Source organism: Coregonus clupeaformis, unplaced genomic scaffold, assembly GCF_020615455.1.
Source record: "Coregonus clupeaformis isolate EN_2021a unplaced genomic scaffold, ASM2061545v1 scaf2328, whole genome shotgun sequence".
In the NCBI taxonomy this organism is placed as follows: domain Eukaryota; kingdom Metazoa; phylum Chordata; class Actinopteri; order Salmoniformes; family Salmonidae; genus Coregonus; species Coregonus clupeaformis.
In genome coordinates this window covers 32,501-50,231 of record NW_025535782.1, presented here as the reverse complement: position 1 = coordinate 50,231, position 17,731 = coordinate 32,501, and the positions used below count along the sequence as shown (strand labels likewise).

Genomic DNA, 17,731 nt, shown 5'->3' with positions numbered 1-17,731 from the left:
GTCTTCTTGGGCATGACGCTACAAGCTTGGCACACCTGTATTTGGGAAGTTTCTCCCATTCTTGTCTGCAGATCCTCTCAAGCTCTGTCAGGTTGGATGGGGAGCGTCGCTGCACAGCTATTTTCAGGTCTCTCCAGAGATGTTCGATCCGGTTCAAGTCCGGGCTCTGGCTGGGCCACTCAAGGACATTCAGAGACTTGTCCCGAAGACACTCTTGCGTTGTCTTGGCTGTGTGCTTAGGGTCATTGTCCTGTTGGAAGGTGAACCTTCGCCCCAGTCTGAGGTTCTGAGCGCTCTGGAGCAGGTTCTCATCAAGGATCTTTCTGTACTTTGCACTATTCATATTTCCCTCGATCCTGACTAGTCTCCCAGTCCCTGCTGCTGAAAAATATCTCCACAGCATGATGCAGCCACCACCGTACTTCACCGTAGGGAAGGTGCCAGGTTTCCTCCAGACGTGAGCCTTGTCATTCAGGCCAAAGAGTTCAATCTTGGTTTCATCAGACCAGAGAGTCTTGTTTCTCATGGTTTGAGAGTCCTTTAGGTGCCTGTTTTGGTACCCTTCCCCAGATCTGTGCCTCGACACAATCCTGTCTCAAGAGCTCTACGGACAATTCCTTAGACCTCATGGCTTGGTTTCTGCCCTGACATGCACTGAAAAACATCCCCACAGCATGAGGCTGCCACCACCATACTTCACCGAAGGGATGGTGCCAGGTTTCCTCTAGACTTGTTTAATCAGACCAGAGAGTCTTGTTTCTCATGGTCTGAGAGTCTTTAGGTGCTTTTTGGCAATCTCCAAGCGGGCTGTCATGTGCCTTTTACTGAGGAGTGGCTTCCGTCTGGCCACTCTACCATTAAGGCCTGATTGGTGGATTGCTGTAGAGATGGTTGTCCTTCTGGAAGGTTCTCCACAGAGGAACTCTAGAGCTCTGTCAGACTGACCATCAGATTCTTAGTCACCTCCCTGACCAAGGCCCTTCTGCCCCGATTGCTCAGTTTTGCCAGGTGGCCAGCTCTAGGAAGAGTCTTGGTGGTTCCAAACTTCTTCCATTTAAGAATGACGGAGGCCACTGTGTTCTTGGGGACCTTCAATGCTGCAGACTGTTTTTGGTACCCTTCCCGTCAACACAATCCTGTCTCAGAGCTCTACGGACAATTCCTTCAACCTCATGGCTTGGTTTTTGCTCTGACATGCACTGTGGGACCTTATATAGACAGGTGTGTACTTTTCCAAATCATATCCATTCATTTCAATTTACCACAGGTGGACTCCAATCAAGTTGTAGAAACATCTAAAGGATGATCAATGGAAACAGGATGCACCTGAGCTCAATTTCGAGTCTCATAGCAAAGGGTCTGAATACTTGTGTAAATAAGGTATTGATATGATGTTTTTATGGTATAATAATGCCATAGTGTCGTGAGGACAGAGTTAGAGTTAATAGATAATTAGTCTGGTACCAGGAAGTCTACATTCCTTATGTCAAAGTAGATTAGTGATGGTCAGGGTAGTGTGAGTGATGGACAGGATGTAGTGACCTGGGGTAAAGGGCAATAAGGACAGAGACAGGGAGGCCTATGATGGTTGCCAGATGGATGTGAAAGGAAGGAGGACCAAGAGGCTATATAAGATAGAGGGTCTTCTTTGTTAACTTAGTTCAACTGACGAAGGGCAAAGCCATGTCCGTTTGTTAGATGAACTCACGAGCTCGTGATTCAATAAATACTTGTCATGAAATCTCCACAGAATGTCTAAGTAAATTCTTGCATCCTTGATTCTTTGATACCTGAGAAACTCATCATAACAGGTATATTTATTTTTTATAAATTTGCAAAAAAATCGAAACTGTTTTTGCTTTGTCATTATAGGGTATTGTGTGTAGATTGATGAGGAAATGTTTTATTTAATACATTTTAGAATAAGGCTGTAAGGTAACAAAATGTGTAAAAAGGGAAGAGGTCTGTCCTTTCCAAATGCACTGTGAATGTAATTATTTTCTTACATAAAAACATTGATCTGATCTATTATTCATTCTACTGTTGGTCGATGGTCGATGATACCCATGAATTTATCAAATCACATTTTATTTGTTACATGCGCCGAATACAACTGGTATTACCGTGAAATGCTTACTTACAAGCCCTTAAACAACAATGCAGTTCAAGAAATAGAGTTAAGAAAATATTTACTAAATAAACTAAAGTAAAAAATCAAATAAAAAGTAACAATAAAATAACAATAACGAGGCTATATACAGGGGGTACCAGTACCGAGTCAATGTGCGGGGGTAGAGGTTAGTCGAGGTAATTTGTACATGTAGGTAGGGGTAAAGTGACTGCATAGATAATAAACAGCAAGTAGCAACAGTGTAAAAACAAAAGGGGGGTCAATGTAGAACAGTCTATGACTTGGGTGACTGGAGTCTTTGACAATTTTTTGGGCCTTCCTCTGACACCGCCTAGTACAGTGGGGGGAAGAAAGTATTTAGTCAGCCACCAATTGTGCAAGTTCTCCCACTTAAAAAGATGAGAGAGGCCTGTAATTGTCATCATAGGTACATGTCAACTATGACAGACAAAATGAGGAAAAAAATCCAGAAAATCACATTGTAGGATTTTTTATGAATTTATTTGCAAATTATGGTGGAAAATAAGTATTTGGTCAATAACAAAAGTTTCTCAATACTTTGTTATATACCCTTTGTTGGCAATGACACAGGTCAAACGTTTTCTGTAAGTCTTCACAAGGTTTTCACACACTGTTGCTGGTATTTTGGCCCATTCCTCCATGCAGATCTTCTCTAGAGCACTGATGTTCTGGGGCTGTCGCTTTCAACTCCCTCCAAAGATTTTCTCTGGAGACTGGCTAGGCCACTCCAGGACCTTGAAATGCTTCTTACGAAGCCACTGCTTCGTGTGTTTGGGATCATTGTCATGCTGAAGGACCCAGCCACGTTTCATCTTCAATGCCCTTGCTGATGGAAGGAGGTTTTCACTCAAAATCTCACGATACATGGCCCCATTTATTCTTTCCTTTACACGGATCAGTCGTCCTGGTCCCTTTGCAGAAAAACAGCCCCAAAGCATGATGTTTCCACCCCCATGCTTCACAGTAGGTATGGTGTTCTTTGGATGCAACTCAGCATTCTTTGTCCTCCAAACACGACGAGTTGAGTTTTTACCAAAAAGTTATATTTTGGTTTCATCTGACCATATGACATTCTCCCAATCCTCTTCTGGATCATCCAAATGCACTCTAGCAAACTTCAGCCGGGCCTGGACATGTACTGGCTTAAGCAGGGGGACATGTCTGGCACTGCAGGATTTGAGTCCCTGGCGGCGTAGTGTGTTACTGATGGTAGGCTTTGTTACTTTGGTTCCAGCTGCCTTGAGATCATTGACAAGATCCTCCCGTATAGTTCTGGGCTGATTCCTCACCATTCCCATGATCATTGCAACTCCACGAGGTGAGATCTTGCGTGGAGCCCCAGGCCGAGGGAGATTGACAGTTCTTTTGTGTTTCTTCCATTTGCGAATAATCGCACCAACTGTTGTCACCTTCTCACCAAGCTGCTTGGCGATGGTCTTGTAGCCCATTCCAGCCTTATGTAGGTCTACAATCTTGTCCCTGACATCCTTGGAGAGCTCTTTGGTCTTGGACTTGGTGGAGAGTTTGGAATCTGATTGATTGATTACTTCTGTGGACAGGTGTCTTTTATACAGGTAACAAGCTGAGATTAGGAGCACTCCCTTTAAGAGTGTGCTCCTAATCTCAGCTCGTTACCTGTATAAAAGACACCTGGGAGCCAGAAATCTTTCTGATTGAGAGGGGGTCAAATACTTATTTCCCTCATTAAAATGCAAATCAATTTATAACATTTTTGACATGCGTTTTTCTGGATTTTTGTTGTTGTTATTCTGTCTCTCACTGTTCAAATAAACCTACCATTAAAATTATAGACTGATCATTTCTTTGTCAGTGGGCAAACGTACAAAATCAGCAGGGGATCAAATACTTTTTTCCCTCACTGTAGGTCATGGATGGCAGGAAGCTTGGCCCCAGTGATGTACTGGGCCATACGCACTACCCTCTGTAGCGCCTTATGGTCGGATGCCGAGCAGTTGCCATACCAGGCGGGGATGCAACCGGTCAGGATGCTCTCGATGGTGCAGCTGTATAACTTTTTGAGGATCTGGGGACCCATGCCCAATCTTTTCAGTCTCCTGAGGGGGAAAAGGCGTTGTCGTGCCCTCTTCACGACTTTCTTGGTGTGTTTGGACCATGATAGTTTGTTGGTGATGTGGACACCAAGGAACTTGAAACTCTCCACCCACTCCACTACAGCCCCGTCGATGTGAATGGGGGCACGTTCGGCCCTCCTTTTCCTGTAGTCCACGATCAGCTCCTTTGTCTTGCTCACATTGAGGGAGAGGTTGTTGTCCTGGCACCACACTGCCAGGTCTCTGACCTCCTCCCTATAGGCTGTCTCATCGTTTTCGGTGATCAGGCCTAACACTGTTGTGTCGTCAGCAAACTTAATGATGGCGTTGGAGTCGTGCTTGGCCACGCAGTCGTGGGTGAACAGGGAGTACAGGAGGGGACTAAGCACGCACCCCTGAGGGGCCCCCGTGTTGAGGATCAGCGTGGCAGATGTGTTGTTGCTTACCCTTACCACCTGGGGGCGGCCCGTCAGGAAGTCCAGGATCCAGTTGCAGAGGGAGGTGTTTAGTTCCAGGGTCCTTAGCTTAGTGATGAGCTTTGTGGGCACTATGGTGTTGAACGCTGAGCTGTAGTCAATGAACAGCATTCTCACATAGGTGTTTCTTTTGTCCAGGTGGGAAAGGGCAGTGTGGAGTGCGATTGAGATTGCGTCATCTGTGGATCTGTTGTGGCAGTATGCGAATTGGAGTGGGTCTAGGGTTTCCGGGATGATGGTGTTGATGTGAGCCATGATCAGCCTTTCAAAGCACTTCATGGCTACCGACGTGAGTGCTACGGGTCGGTAATCATTTAGGCAGGTTACCTTCACTTTCTTGGGCACAGGGACTATGGTGCTGCTTGAAACATGTAGGTATTACAGACTCGGTCAGGGAGAGGTTGAAAATGCCAGTGAAGACACTTGCCAATTGTTCCGCGTATGCTCTGAGTATACGTCCTGGTAATCCATCTGGCCCTGCGGCCTTGTGAATGTTGACCTGTTTAAAGGTCTTGCTCACATCAATGACTGATATTTGAATGGTCTTCTACTGTGACATACAGCTAGCGTTTGCATTGTTAAAATATTGGTTGTAATTCATTAATGATTCTATATTTTCTTATTATGTACACTACAAGTATTCATCCCCATTGGCGTTTTTCCTATTTTGATGCATTACAACCTGTAATTTAAATGGATTTTTATTTGGAGTTCATGTAATGGACATACACAAAATAGTCCAAATTGGTGAAGTGAAATTAAAAAAAAACTTGTTTCAAAAAAATTCTAAAAAAATTAATAACGGAAAAGTGGTGCTTGCATATGTATTCACCCCCTTTTCTATGAAGCCCCTAAATAAGATCTAGTGCAACCATTTACCTGCAGAAGTCACATAGTTAGTTAAATAAAGTCCACCTGTGTTCAATGTAAGTGTCACATGATCTGTCACATGATCTCAGTATATACACACACCTGTTCTGAAAGGCCCCAGAGTCTGCAACACCACTAAGCAAGGGGCACCACCAAAAAAGCAGCACCATGAAGACCAAGGAGCTCTCTAAATAGGTCAGGGACAAAGTTGTGGAGAAGTACAGATCAGGGTTGGGTTATAAAAAAATATCAGAAACTTTGAACATCCCACGGAGCACCAGTAAATCCATTATTAAAACATTTAAAGAATATGGCACCACAACAAACCTGCCAAGAGAGGGCCGCCCACCAAAACTCATGGACCAGGCAAGGAGGGCATTAATCAGAGAGGCAACAAAGAGACCAAAGATAACCCTGAAGGAGCTGCAAAGCTCCACAGCGGAGATTGGAGTATCTGTCCATAGGACCACTTTAAATCGTACACTTGCCAAAGTGCTGGGCTTTACGGAAGAGTGGCCAGAAAAAAACATGTTTGGTGTTCACCAAAAGGCATGTGGGAGACTCCCCAAACATATGGAAGAAGGTACTCTGGTCAGATGAGAGTAAAATTGAGCATTTTGGCCATCAAGGAAAACGCTATGTCTGGTGCAAACCCAACACCTCTCATCACCCCTAGAACACCATCCCCACAGTGAAGCATGGTGGTAGCAGCATCATGCTGTGGGGATGTTTTTCATCGACAGGGACTGGGAAACTGGTCAGAATTGAAGGAATGATGGATGAAACCTGTTTCAGTCTTCCAGAGATTTGAGACTGGGACGGAGGTTCACCTTCCAGCAGGACAATGGCCCTAAGCATACTGCTAAAGCAACACTCAAGTGGTTTAAAAGGGAATGGCCTAGTCAAAGCCCAGACCTCAATCCAATTGAGAATCTGTGGTATGACTTAAAGATTGCTGTACACCAGCTGAACCCATCCAACTTGAAGGAGCTGGAGCAGTTTTGCCTTGAAGAATGGGAAAAAATCCCAGTGGCTAGATGTGCCAAGCTTATAGAGACATACCCCAAGAGACTTGCAGCTGTAATTGCTGCAAAAGGTGGCTCTACAAAGTATTGACTTTGGGGGGGTGAATAGTTATGCACGTTCAAGTTCTGTTTTTTTGTCTTATTTCTTGTTTGTTTCACAAAAAAAATTATTTAGCATCTTCAAAGTGGTAGGCATGTTGTGTAAATCAAATGATACAAACCCCCCAAAAAATCCATTTTAATTCCAGGTTGTAAGGCAACAAAATTGGAAAAATGCCAAGGGGGGTGAATACTTTCGCAAGCCACTGTACATGACCAAAGTATGTGGAACCCTGCTCGTCGAATGTCTCATTCCAAAATCATAGGCATTAATATGGAGTTGGTCCCTCCTTTGCTGCTATAACAGCCTCCACTCTTCTGGGAAGGCTTTCCACTAGATGTTGGAACATTGCTGCTGGGACTTGCTTCCATTCAGTCACGAGCATTAGTGAGGTCGGGCACGGATATTGGGTGATTAGGATTGGCTTGCATTCGGCGTTACAATTCATCCAAAAGGTGCTTGATGGGGTTGAGATCAGGGCTCTGTGCAGGCCAGTCAAGTTCTTCCACACCAATCTCGACAAACCATTTCTGTATGGACTTCGCTTTGTGCACGGGGGCATTGTCATGCTGAAACAGGAACGGGCTTTCCCCAAACTGTTGCCCCAAACTTGGAAGCACAGAATCGTCTAGAATGTCATTGTATGCTGTAGCGTTAAGAGTTCCCTTCCCTGGAACTAAGGGGCCTAACCCGAACCATGAAAAACAGCCCCAGACCATTATTCCTCCTCCACCAAACTTTACAGTTGGCACTATGCATTGGGGCAGGTAGCGTTCTCCTGGCATCCGCCAAACCCAGATTTGTTCGTCGGAATGCCAGATGGTGAAGTGTGATTCATCACTCCAGAGAACGCGTTTCCACTGCTCCAGAGTCCAATGGCAGCGAGCTTTACACCACTCAAGCCGACGCTTGGCATTGCGCATGGTGATCTTAGGCTTGTGTGCAGCTTCTTGGCCATGACAATCCATTTCACAAAGCTCCCGACAAACAGTTATTGTGCTGACGTTGCTTCCAGATGCAGTTTGGAACTCGGTAGTGAGTGTAGCATTAAAGGACAGATGATTTTTACGCGCTTCAGCACTAGGCGGTCCTGTTCTGTGAGCTTGAATGGCCCACCACTTTGCGGCTGAGCCGTTGTTGCTCCTAGACGTTTCCACTTGACTGGGGCAGCTCTAACAGGGCAGAAATGTAACAAACTGAGATGTTGGAAAGGTTGGAAGATGTTGGAAACGTCCTATGACGGTGCCACGTTGAAAGTCACGGAGCTCTTCAGTAAGGCCATTCTACTGACAATGTTTGTCTATGGAGATTGCATGGCACTAAATTAAGGGGTGTCCACATACTTTTATATACAGTGGGGAGAACAAGTATTTGATACACTGCCGATTTTGCAGGTTTTCCTACTTACAAAGCATGTAGAGGTCTGTAATTTTTATCATAGGTACACTTCAACTGTGAGAGACGGAATCCAGAAAAAATCCAGAAAATCACATTGTATGGGCTAGGGGGTTATGGTGCATCGGGAGTGGAGGGACGGAGGGAGGGAGGGAGGGTGGTAAGGGCTAGGGGGTTATGGTGCATCAGGAGTGGAGGGAGGGAGGGAGGGAGGGAGGGAGGGAGGGAGGGAGGGAGGGAGGGAGGGAGGGAGGGTGGTGGTAAGGGCTAGGGGGTTATGGTGCATCGGGAGTGGAGGGAGGGAGGGAGGGAGAGGAGGAGGGTGGTAAGGGCTAGGGGGTTATGGTACATCGGGAGTGGAGGGTGAGAGTGATGCTCAGCTACAGGTAAGGGAGGGGGAGTTGTCTCAGCTTGAGGTACGGCTGAACGTGTGTGTGAGGGGGGGGGACTTGGGTTAGTTTGAGACACAGTTGAGGGATTGGGTGGGTAGAGGGGAGGCTGTGTGAGGGTGGAGGAATGGGAATTTGAAGGGTAGAGGGGTGTTTGGAAGGGGGGGGTTGGGGGGAGTTGGTGTCTCAGTTTGAGGTGTCCGAGTGCACGCTGCCCGGTGTCCCGTGAGGGGGGGTGAGAGAGGGGTGGTCAGTGCTGTCCTGCCATCCACTATCAACCTGGAGAGAGAGAAAGGGAAGAGAGGAGGGAGAGAGGAGAGAGTAGAGAGAAAGAAAGAGGGAGAGAAAGAGAGAGAGAGTAGAGTGAAAGAGGGAGAGAGAGAGAGAGAGAGAGAGAGAGAGAGAGAGAGAGAGAGAGAGAGGAGATTAAAAGGAGGGAAATAGATGTGATAAAAGACAGACATCAATTGAAGGTTTTTACATGAGTTGGTCTCCCACCTACAAGACCTCAGTTAAAAAAACTGACATGGAGGGAAACAGACTGTTACCATAGATACTCACATGGAGACAGTGGAGGGAAACAGACTGTTACCATAGATACTCACATGGAGACAGTGGGGAGGAAACAGACTGTTACCATAGATACTCACATGGAGACAGTGGAGGGAAACAGACTGTTACCATAGATACTCACATGGAGACAGTGGAGGGAAACAGACTGTTACCATAGATACTCACATGGAGACAGTGGAGGGAAACAGACTGTTACCATAGATACTCACATGGAGACAGTGGAGGGAAACAGACTGTTACCATAGATACTCACATGGAGACAGTGGAGGGAAACAGACTGGTACCATAGATACTCACATGGAGACAGTGGAGGGAAACAGACTGTTACCATAGATACTCACATGGAGACAGTGGGGAGGAAACAGACTGTTACCATAGATACTCACATGGAGACAGTGGAGGGAAACAGACTGTTACCATAGATACTCACATGGAGACAGTGGAGGGAAACAGACTGTTACCATAGATACTCACATGGAGATAGTGGAGGGAAACAGACTGTTACCATAGATACTCACATGGAGACAGTGGAGGGAAACAGACTGTTACCATAGATACTCACATGGAGACAGTGGAGGGAAACAGACTGGTACCATAGGTACTCACATGGAGACAGTGGAGGGAAACAGACTGTTACCATAGATACTCACATGGAGACAGTGGAGGGAAACAGACTGTTACCATAGATACTCACATGGAGACAGTGGAGGGAAACAGACTGTTACCATAGATACTCACATGGAGACAGTGGGGAGGAAACAGACTGGTACCATAGATACTCACATGGAGACAGTGGGGAGGAAACAGACTGGTACCATAGATACTCACATGGAGACAGTGGAGGGAAACAGACTGGTACCATAGATACTCACATGGAGACAGTGGAGGGAAACAGACTGGTACCATAGATACTCACATGGAGACAGTGGAGGGAAACAGACTGGTACCATAGATACTCACATGGAGACAGTGGGGAGGAAACAGACTGGTACCATAGATACTCACATGGAGACAGTGGAGGGAAACAGACTGGAACCATAGATACTCACATGGAGACAGTGGGGAGGAAACAGACTGGTACCATAGATACTCACATGGAGACAGTGGAGGGAAACAGACTGGTACCATAGATACTCACATGGAGACAGTGGGGAGGAAACAGACTGGTACCATAGATACTCACATGAAGACAGTGGAGGGAAACAGACTGGTACCATAGATACTCATATGGAGACAGTGGAGGGAAACAGACTGGTACCATAGATACTCACATGGAGACAGTGGGGAGGAAACAGACTGGTACCATAGATACTCACATGGAGACAGTGGGGAGGAAACAGACTGGTACCATAGATACTCACATGGAGAGAGTGGAGGAAAACAGACTGGTACCATAGATACTCACATGGAGACAGTGGGGAGGAAACAGACTGGTACCATAGATACTCACATGGAGACAGTGGGGAGGAAACAGACTGGTACCATAGATACTCACATGGAGACAGTGGAGGGAAACAGACTGTTACCATAGATACTCACATGGAGACAGTGGAGGGAAACAGACTGTTACCATAGATACTAACATGGAGACAGTGGGGAGGAAACAGACTGGTACCATAGATACTCACATGGAGACAGTGGAGGGAAACAGACTGTTACCATAGATACTCACATGGAGACAGTGGAGGGAAACAGACTGTTACCATAGATACTCACATGGAGACAGTGGGGAGGAAACAGACTGGTACCATAGATACTCACATGGAGACAGTGGAGGGAAACAGACTGGTACCATAGATACTCACATGGAGACAGTGGAGGGAAACAGACTGTTACCATAGATACTCACATGGAGACAGTGGAGGGAAACAGACTGGTACCATAGATACTCACATGGAGACAATGGGGAGGAAACAGACTGGTACCATAGATACTCACATGGAGACAGTAGAGGGAAACAGACTGGTACCATAGATACTCACATGGAGACAGTGGGGAGGAAACAGACTGGTACCATAGATACTCACATGGAGACAGTGGAGGGAAACAGACTGGTACCATAGATACTCACATGGAGACAGTGGAGTGAAACAGACTGTTACCATAGATACTCACATGGAGACAGTGGAGGGAAACAGACTGTTACCATAGATACTTACATGGAGACAGTGGAGGGAAACAGACTGGTACCATAGATACTCACATGGAGACAGTAGGGAGGAAACAGACTGTTACCATAGATACTCACATGGAGACAGTGGAGGGAAACAGACTGGTACCATAGATACTCACATGGAGACAGTGGGGAGGAAACAGACTGGTACCATAGATACTCACATGGAGACAGTGGAGGGAAACAGACTGGTACCATAGATACTCACATGGAGACAGTAAGAGGAAACAGAGTGGTACCATAGATACTCACATGGAGACAGTGGAGGGAAACAGACTGGTACCATAGATACTCACATGGAGACAGTGGGGAGGAAACAGATTGGTACCATAGATACTCACATGGAGACAGTGGAGGGAAACAGACTGGTACCATAGATACTCACATGGAGACAGTGGGGAGGAAACAGAGTTCCTCCAGGCAGCTCCTCATAACATCCCGTCAGGAGTGTAGCACGGTGCTGGATATCCACCTGGAGGAACAGACCAGCAGGGGGCGCTTTTACACACTGATACAAATACTACATTTATACACACACTGGTACACACTGGTACACACACTAATAGTATATTTATACACACTGGTACACACACTGTTGCACACTGTTACAAGCACACACACTATAACTGCACACACACACACACACACACTAATACTGCATACACACACTCTGCATATACACACAGAACTACCCTCCTTTAGGTTAACTCCAACCCCTGTTCCTGGAGAGCTACTGTCCTATAGGGGTTTTCACTCCAACCCTAATCTAGCACACCGGATTCTAATAATTAGCTGGTTGATAAGATCAATCAGTTTAGTTACAACTGGGGTTGGAGTGAAAACCTACAGGAGGGTAGCTCTCCAGGAACAGGGTTAGAGTGAAAACCTACAGGAGGGTAGCTCTCCAGGAACAGGGTTGGAGTGAAAACCTACAGGAGGGTAGCTCTCCAGGAACAGGGTTAGAGTGAAAACCTACAGGAGGGTAGCTCTACAGGAACAGGGTTGGAGTGAAAACCTACAGGAGGGTATCTCTACAGGAACAGGGTTGGAGTGAAAATCTACAGGAGGGTAGCTCTCCAGGAACGGGGTTGGAGTGAAAATCTACAGGAGGGTAGCTCTCCAGGAACGGGGTTGGAGTGAAAACCCACAGGAGGGTAGCTCTCCAGGAACAGGATTGGAGTGAAAACCTACAGGAGGGTAGCTCTCCAGGAACAGGGTTGGAGTGAAAACCTAAAGGAGGGTAGCTCTCCAGGAACAGGGTTGGAGTGAAAACCTAAAGGAGGGTAGCTCTCCAGGAACAGGGTTGGAGTGAAAATCTACAGGAGGGTAGCTCTCCAGGAACAGGGTTGGAGTGAAAACCTACAGGAGGGTAGCTCTCCAGGAACAGGGTCGGAGTGAAAACCTACAGGAGGGTAGCTCTCCAGGAACAGGGTTGGAGTGAAAATCTACAGGAGGGTAGCTCTCCAGAAACAGGGTTGGAGTGAAAACCTACAGGAGGGTAGCTCTCCAGGAACAGGCTTGGAGTGAAAATCTACAGGAGGGTAGCTCTCCAGGAACAGGCTTGGAGTGAAAACCTACAGGAGGGTAGCTCTCCAGGAACGGGGTTGGAGTGAAAATCTACAGGAGGGTAGCTCTCCAGGAACAGGGTTGGAGTGAAAACCTACAGGAGGGTAGCTCTCCAGGAACAGGGTCGAAGTGAAAACCTACAGGAGGGTAGTTCTCCAGGAACAGGGTTGGAGAGCCCTGCTCTAAGCTGACACCCCAGAGAGACAGAGGGCTATGGTATCACAGGAGATGAAGGGGCACTGGGTGAGACAAGGTCTGTTTCACATACAGCATTAAGGCTGGATTTACACATGCAGACTCATCTGGAAAAAGATCGGAGTTGGGCTGCATGTGTACAGACAGACGCCTTAGTTCAGGCTGGGTAGAGTGAGGACTGAAGGGGTATCCAGCTAGGGGTCTGGACTGATCCACCACACTGGGGTTACCAGGGTCTGTCTGGGGAGGCTGAGGGGGAGGTGGGGGGTTAGAGTCTGGGGAGGCTGATGGGGAGGTGGGGGGTTAGAGTCTGGGGAGGCTGAGGGGGAGGTGGGGGTTAGAGTCTGGGGAGGCTGAGGGGGAGGTGGGGGTTAGAGTCTGGGGAGGCTGAGGGGGAGGTGGGGGGTTAGAGTCTGGGGAGGCTGAGGGGGCAGGTGGGGGGTTAGAGTCTGGGGAGGCTGAGGGGGCAGGTGGGGGGTTAGAATCTGGGGAGGCTGAGGGGGAGGTGGGGGGTTAGAGGGTTCCATGAGAGGAACACAAAGTTACAATAGGGGGGTAAAAGTTACAACTGAACAGTGGTAAGAGGGGCCCTATAGGGGCTGGGGGGTTGGTAGGTGATACTAAGGAGAACAGAGAACACAGGTGGCAGTTTGGGGGGATTGAGGGGGGCAGGAGAGTGGAACTAGCAGCTATAACAGGGGAACCATTTTGGGGAGGTGGATGGAGGGGGGGGGGCTCTTACTGCAGGCCTACCTGAGGCTGCAGAGGAGGGCTGACAAATAACCCCTCCCCATTGGTCGGGTGTACACCGGTGTGGGCGTGGCCTGTGTTGGGCCGACTGTATGACCCTGGCGAGCCTGCGGAATGTCATAACCAGCCAATCAGGAGAGAGGCTTTTGTGGCAGGGAGTAGGTGATTGGTGGGGGCAGGTATTAAGAGGCGGGCTTAGACTTTGTTAGAAGGGAGACTATGGGAGAAGTAGTTGTGTGAAGAAGATGTGGCTGGTCTTGGAGGTGCTGGTGTGTATGTGTGTGTGTGTGTGTGTGTGTGTGTGTGTGTGTGTGTGTGAGCGTGAGTGTGTGTGTGTGTGTGTGTGTGTGCTCGTGATCTACGACTGTGTGTGATGTGTGAGTGTCTGAGATGTCCAAACGTGTGTGATGACCGAGTTTGTGTGTGTGTGTGTGTGTGTGTGATGTCCAGTGTGTGTACCTGAGTTAGGCGTGGCGGGGGAGTTGGCCTGGCTGGCCTGTGAGGAGACGCTGGCTGCATCTACAGCTGTTTTCACAGCGTACAGGTTAGCTTCCTCCTGGAACTTCCCTATGTTCTTCTTGTACCTTATCCTCTTGTTACCAAACCAGTTAGACACCTGAGAGAGAGAGAGAGAGAGAGAGAGAGAGAGAGAGAGAGAGAGAGAGAGAGAGAGAGAGAGAGAGAGAGAGAGAGAGAGAGAGAGAGAGAGAGAGAGATGGACGAGAGAGAGAGAGAGAGAGAGAGAGGATGGAGAGAGACAGGAAGAGAGAGAGAAGAAGAGAGAGAGAGAGAGAACTCAGTATGTTGCTCAGTACGAGGAAAAATGAAAAGAATCTACTAATCTGAATCAAGTGATAACTAGTCTAACAAATGCATGCAGGTGCTAGGGCATGTTTCTGGACAGGAACCTTTCTAAATGACAAATGTATCACATTCTATTCTTCTCACCCTATGGGGAAACTCAGATAACAACCTATTCCTGATACAGTACGCCTAACATGGCTATGGTCAAAAGTAGTGCACTTTGGTGGTCTGAGATGTCATTTCATTTAATTTACTTAATTGACATGGAAAATTAGTAATGTATATTGTCAAAGTAAACATGAATAATAACAACAGTAGTAATAATATTAACAATAGTAGTAATACAACAGTAGTAATACATCCTACCCTGACCTCAGACAGTGACCCCTGTCACCCCCTGTGTGACCCCAGTCTGACCCTTATGTAGCCGGCTCACATTCTGGTGACGAGGTAGCAATGCCTGCGACTTCAAAAAAGAATGGCATCGATGGTTTTGTCATTGTGGCCCAGACATGAAGGACACAATACACCTAGAGTTGGTGTGGGAGACCTGTTTACTGTGGTTTTCTGTGGTTTATCTCTCTTGACGTTTCCTGTCGCTCGTAGTGTTCACAGGACAAGTCTAACACTTATTTATACTTAGGCAGACCTACCCTGGAAATTACTTTTTCATTCTACAAGGGGTCACAAGCTCACTACCCAGCAGCTACATAAGTTCACTACAAAAATTCCCAACTGTTTCACATTTTTCAAACACATTTTCTTTAAGTTCAACAAGGTCACTACACGACACATCAATCATCAGGCCATTACTTTTTATTTGCGAACATTTGCTTTACTTCAAAGAAACAGCTGCACTATCAAGTCACATAAGAACACCCCAAATAGCATGAGGACATCCGGACAGGATGTCCTTAAAAGGACATAAACATAAGACACAGAAATAACTATATATAAATATCACTTTTTGACACATGCCATCTACTATATTCTCTCTAGTGTGACCTGTCAGATTCAATGAAACTCTTATGTTCTATGACTGAGTGAAATTTATTTGAATTACACTGAATTAAAAATTATACTTCCTGTCACACAAATTCAAATTCTACATCATGTGGGGTGTGGCAAATTGAAGTTGGATGGGAGTCTATTCCAAAATTCTGAATGGAGCAAAACCTGGTGTATAAAATATCTGATAGTGTTTTTCAATTGCATTAATCTATACTGAACAAAAATATCAACACAACATGCAACAATTTAAACAAATGTACTAAGTTACAGTTCATATTAGGAAATCAGTCAATTGAAATAAATTCATTAGGCCCTAATCTATGGATTTCATGACTGGGCAGGGGCGGAGCCAGGCTTGGGAGGGCATAGTCCCACCCACTGGGGAGCCAGGCCCACCCACTGGGGAGCCAGGCCCAGCCAATCAGAATGAGTTTTTCCCCACAAAAGGGTTTATTACAGACAGAAATACTCAGTTTCATCAGCTGTACAGGTGGCTGGTCTCAGATGATCCCGCAGGTGAGGAAGCCGGATGTGGAGGTCCTGGGCTGGCCTGGTTACACGTGATCTGTGGTTGTGACGCCGGTTGAACGTACTACCAAATTCTCTAAAACGACATTGGAGGCAGTTTGTGGTAGAGAAATTAGCATTCAATTCTCTGGCAACAGCTCTGGTGGACATACCTGCAGTCAGCATGCCAATTGCACACTCCCTCTAAACTTCAGACACCTGTAGCATTGTGTTGTGTGACAAAACTGCACATTTAAGAGTGGCCTTTTATTGTCCCCAGCACAAGGTGCACTGTGTAATGATCATGCTGTTTAATCAGCTTCTTGACATGCCACACCTCTCAGGTGGATGGATTATATAGGCAAAGGTGAAATGCTCACTAACAGGGACGTAAACAAATTTGTGCACAAAATTTGAGAGAAATAAAATGTTGTGTGTATGGAACATTTCTGGGATCTTTTATTTCAGCTCATGAATAATGGGACCAATACGTTTATATTTTAGTTCAAGTATATTTACATTTTATATCATTATTGATATCCACCCCACAAACATGAAGTCATCAACTCACTTCATATTTGTAAGACACATGATACAAATAAAAAGTAATTGATTAATTTATATTTAGGCTATCATTCATTTCTACAATTGATCTGTCGGATGATAATATGACAACATGTATGAATTGACCTGTCTGATGATAATATGACAACATGTATGAATTGACCTGTCTGATGATAACATGACAACATGTATGAATTGAACTGTCTGATGATAACATGACAACATGTATGAATTGACCTGTCTGATGATAATATGACAACATGTATGAATTGCATCATGCGTTTACTCTACTGTATTAATGACTCTACTGTATTAATTTCCATCTAACATTTATTACAAGTTTTAGGCTGACTCTCTCTCTCTCTCTCTTTCTCACTCTTTCTCATTCCTCCCTTACAGCATCACATGCCCATGGCCCCTCCTCCTCCTCCTCCTCCTCCTCCTCCACCTCTTCCACATCATCACACATTACAGTGTAATTTCCTGCTGAACCACCAGGATGCGCTAGAGACCAGGATAATTGTCCCACCTAGGGTTGCAACACTCCTGGAACTTTCAATGAATTCCCTGGTTTTCCGGAAATCTCTGTTGGAGTCTTCCCGGAATCAGGAGGGTATACGCAGGAGGAAGAGTAGGAGGAGGAGGAGGGGGAGGAGGAGGAGGAGGAAGAAGTGGAGCCATGAGTATGTGATGCTGTAAGGGAGGAGTGAGAAAGAGAGAGAGAGAGAAAGTGGAGGAGAGATTGACTTCATCACTGCTTGTGTTTATGAGAGGTGTTGACATGTTGAATGCACCGAGCTGTCTGTTTGAGCTGCTGGCGCACAGCTCGGTCACCCATGCATACCCCACAAGACATGCCACCAGAGGTCTCTTCACAGTCCCCAAGTGCAGAACAGACTATGGGAGGCACACAGTACTACATAGGCCATGACTACATGGAACTCGATTCCACATCAAGTAACTGATGCAAGTGGTAAAATTATATTTAAAAAAACAGATTAAACACCTTATGGAACAGTGGGGACTGTGTAGCAACACAACATAGGCGCAGACACATGCATACACACACACGATAACATACTCACTATACACACACGTACACATGGATT

General features: G+C 46.3%; 1 protein-coding gene across 1 annotated transcript; it reads right to left on the bottom strand.

Moving 5' to 3' along the window:
• Window positions 1-8,464: 8,464 nt before the first annotated feature.
• LOC121546317 (pre-B-cell leukemia transcription factor 3-like) lies at window positions 8,465-14,304 on the bottom strand. The gene is made up of 3 exons (XM_041857519.2): window positions 14,196-14,304; window positions 11,611-11,697; window positions 8,465-8,758 (listed from the first exon to the last, which is right to left on the bottom strand). The coding sequence occupies exons 1-3, from the start codon at window positions 14,253-14,255 to the stop codon at window positions 8,666-8,668; spliced, it is 240 nt and encodes a 79-aa protein (XP_041713453.1). The 5' UTR covers window positions 14,256-14,304; the 3' UTR covers window positions 8,465-8,665.
• Window positions 14,305-17,731: the final 3,427 nt, after the last annotated feature.

What these genes read in the sequence shown, in the direction of transcription:
- LOC121546317 (XM_041857519.2), bottom strand. Translation starts at nt 14,255, where the DNA reads ATGCAGCCAGCGTCTCCTCACAGGCCAGCCAGGCCAACTCCCCCGCCA. An exon ending in CCCCGCCACGCCTAACTCAG is followed by an intron (nt 11,698 to 14,195) that starts GTACACACACTG and finishes CTGTTCCTCCAG; the next exon opens with GTGGATATCCAGCACCGTGC. An exon ending in TTCCTCCCCACTGTCTCCAT is followed by an intron (nt 8,759 to 11,610) that starts GTGAGTATCTAT and finishes CTCTCTCTCCAG; the next exon opens with GTTGATAGTGGATGGCAGGA.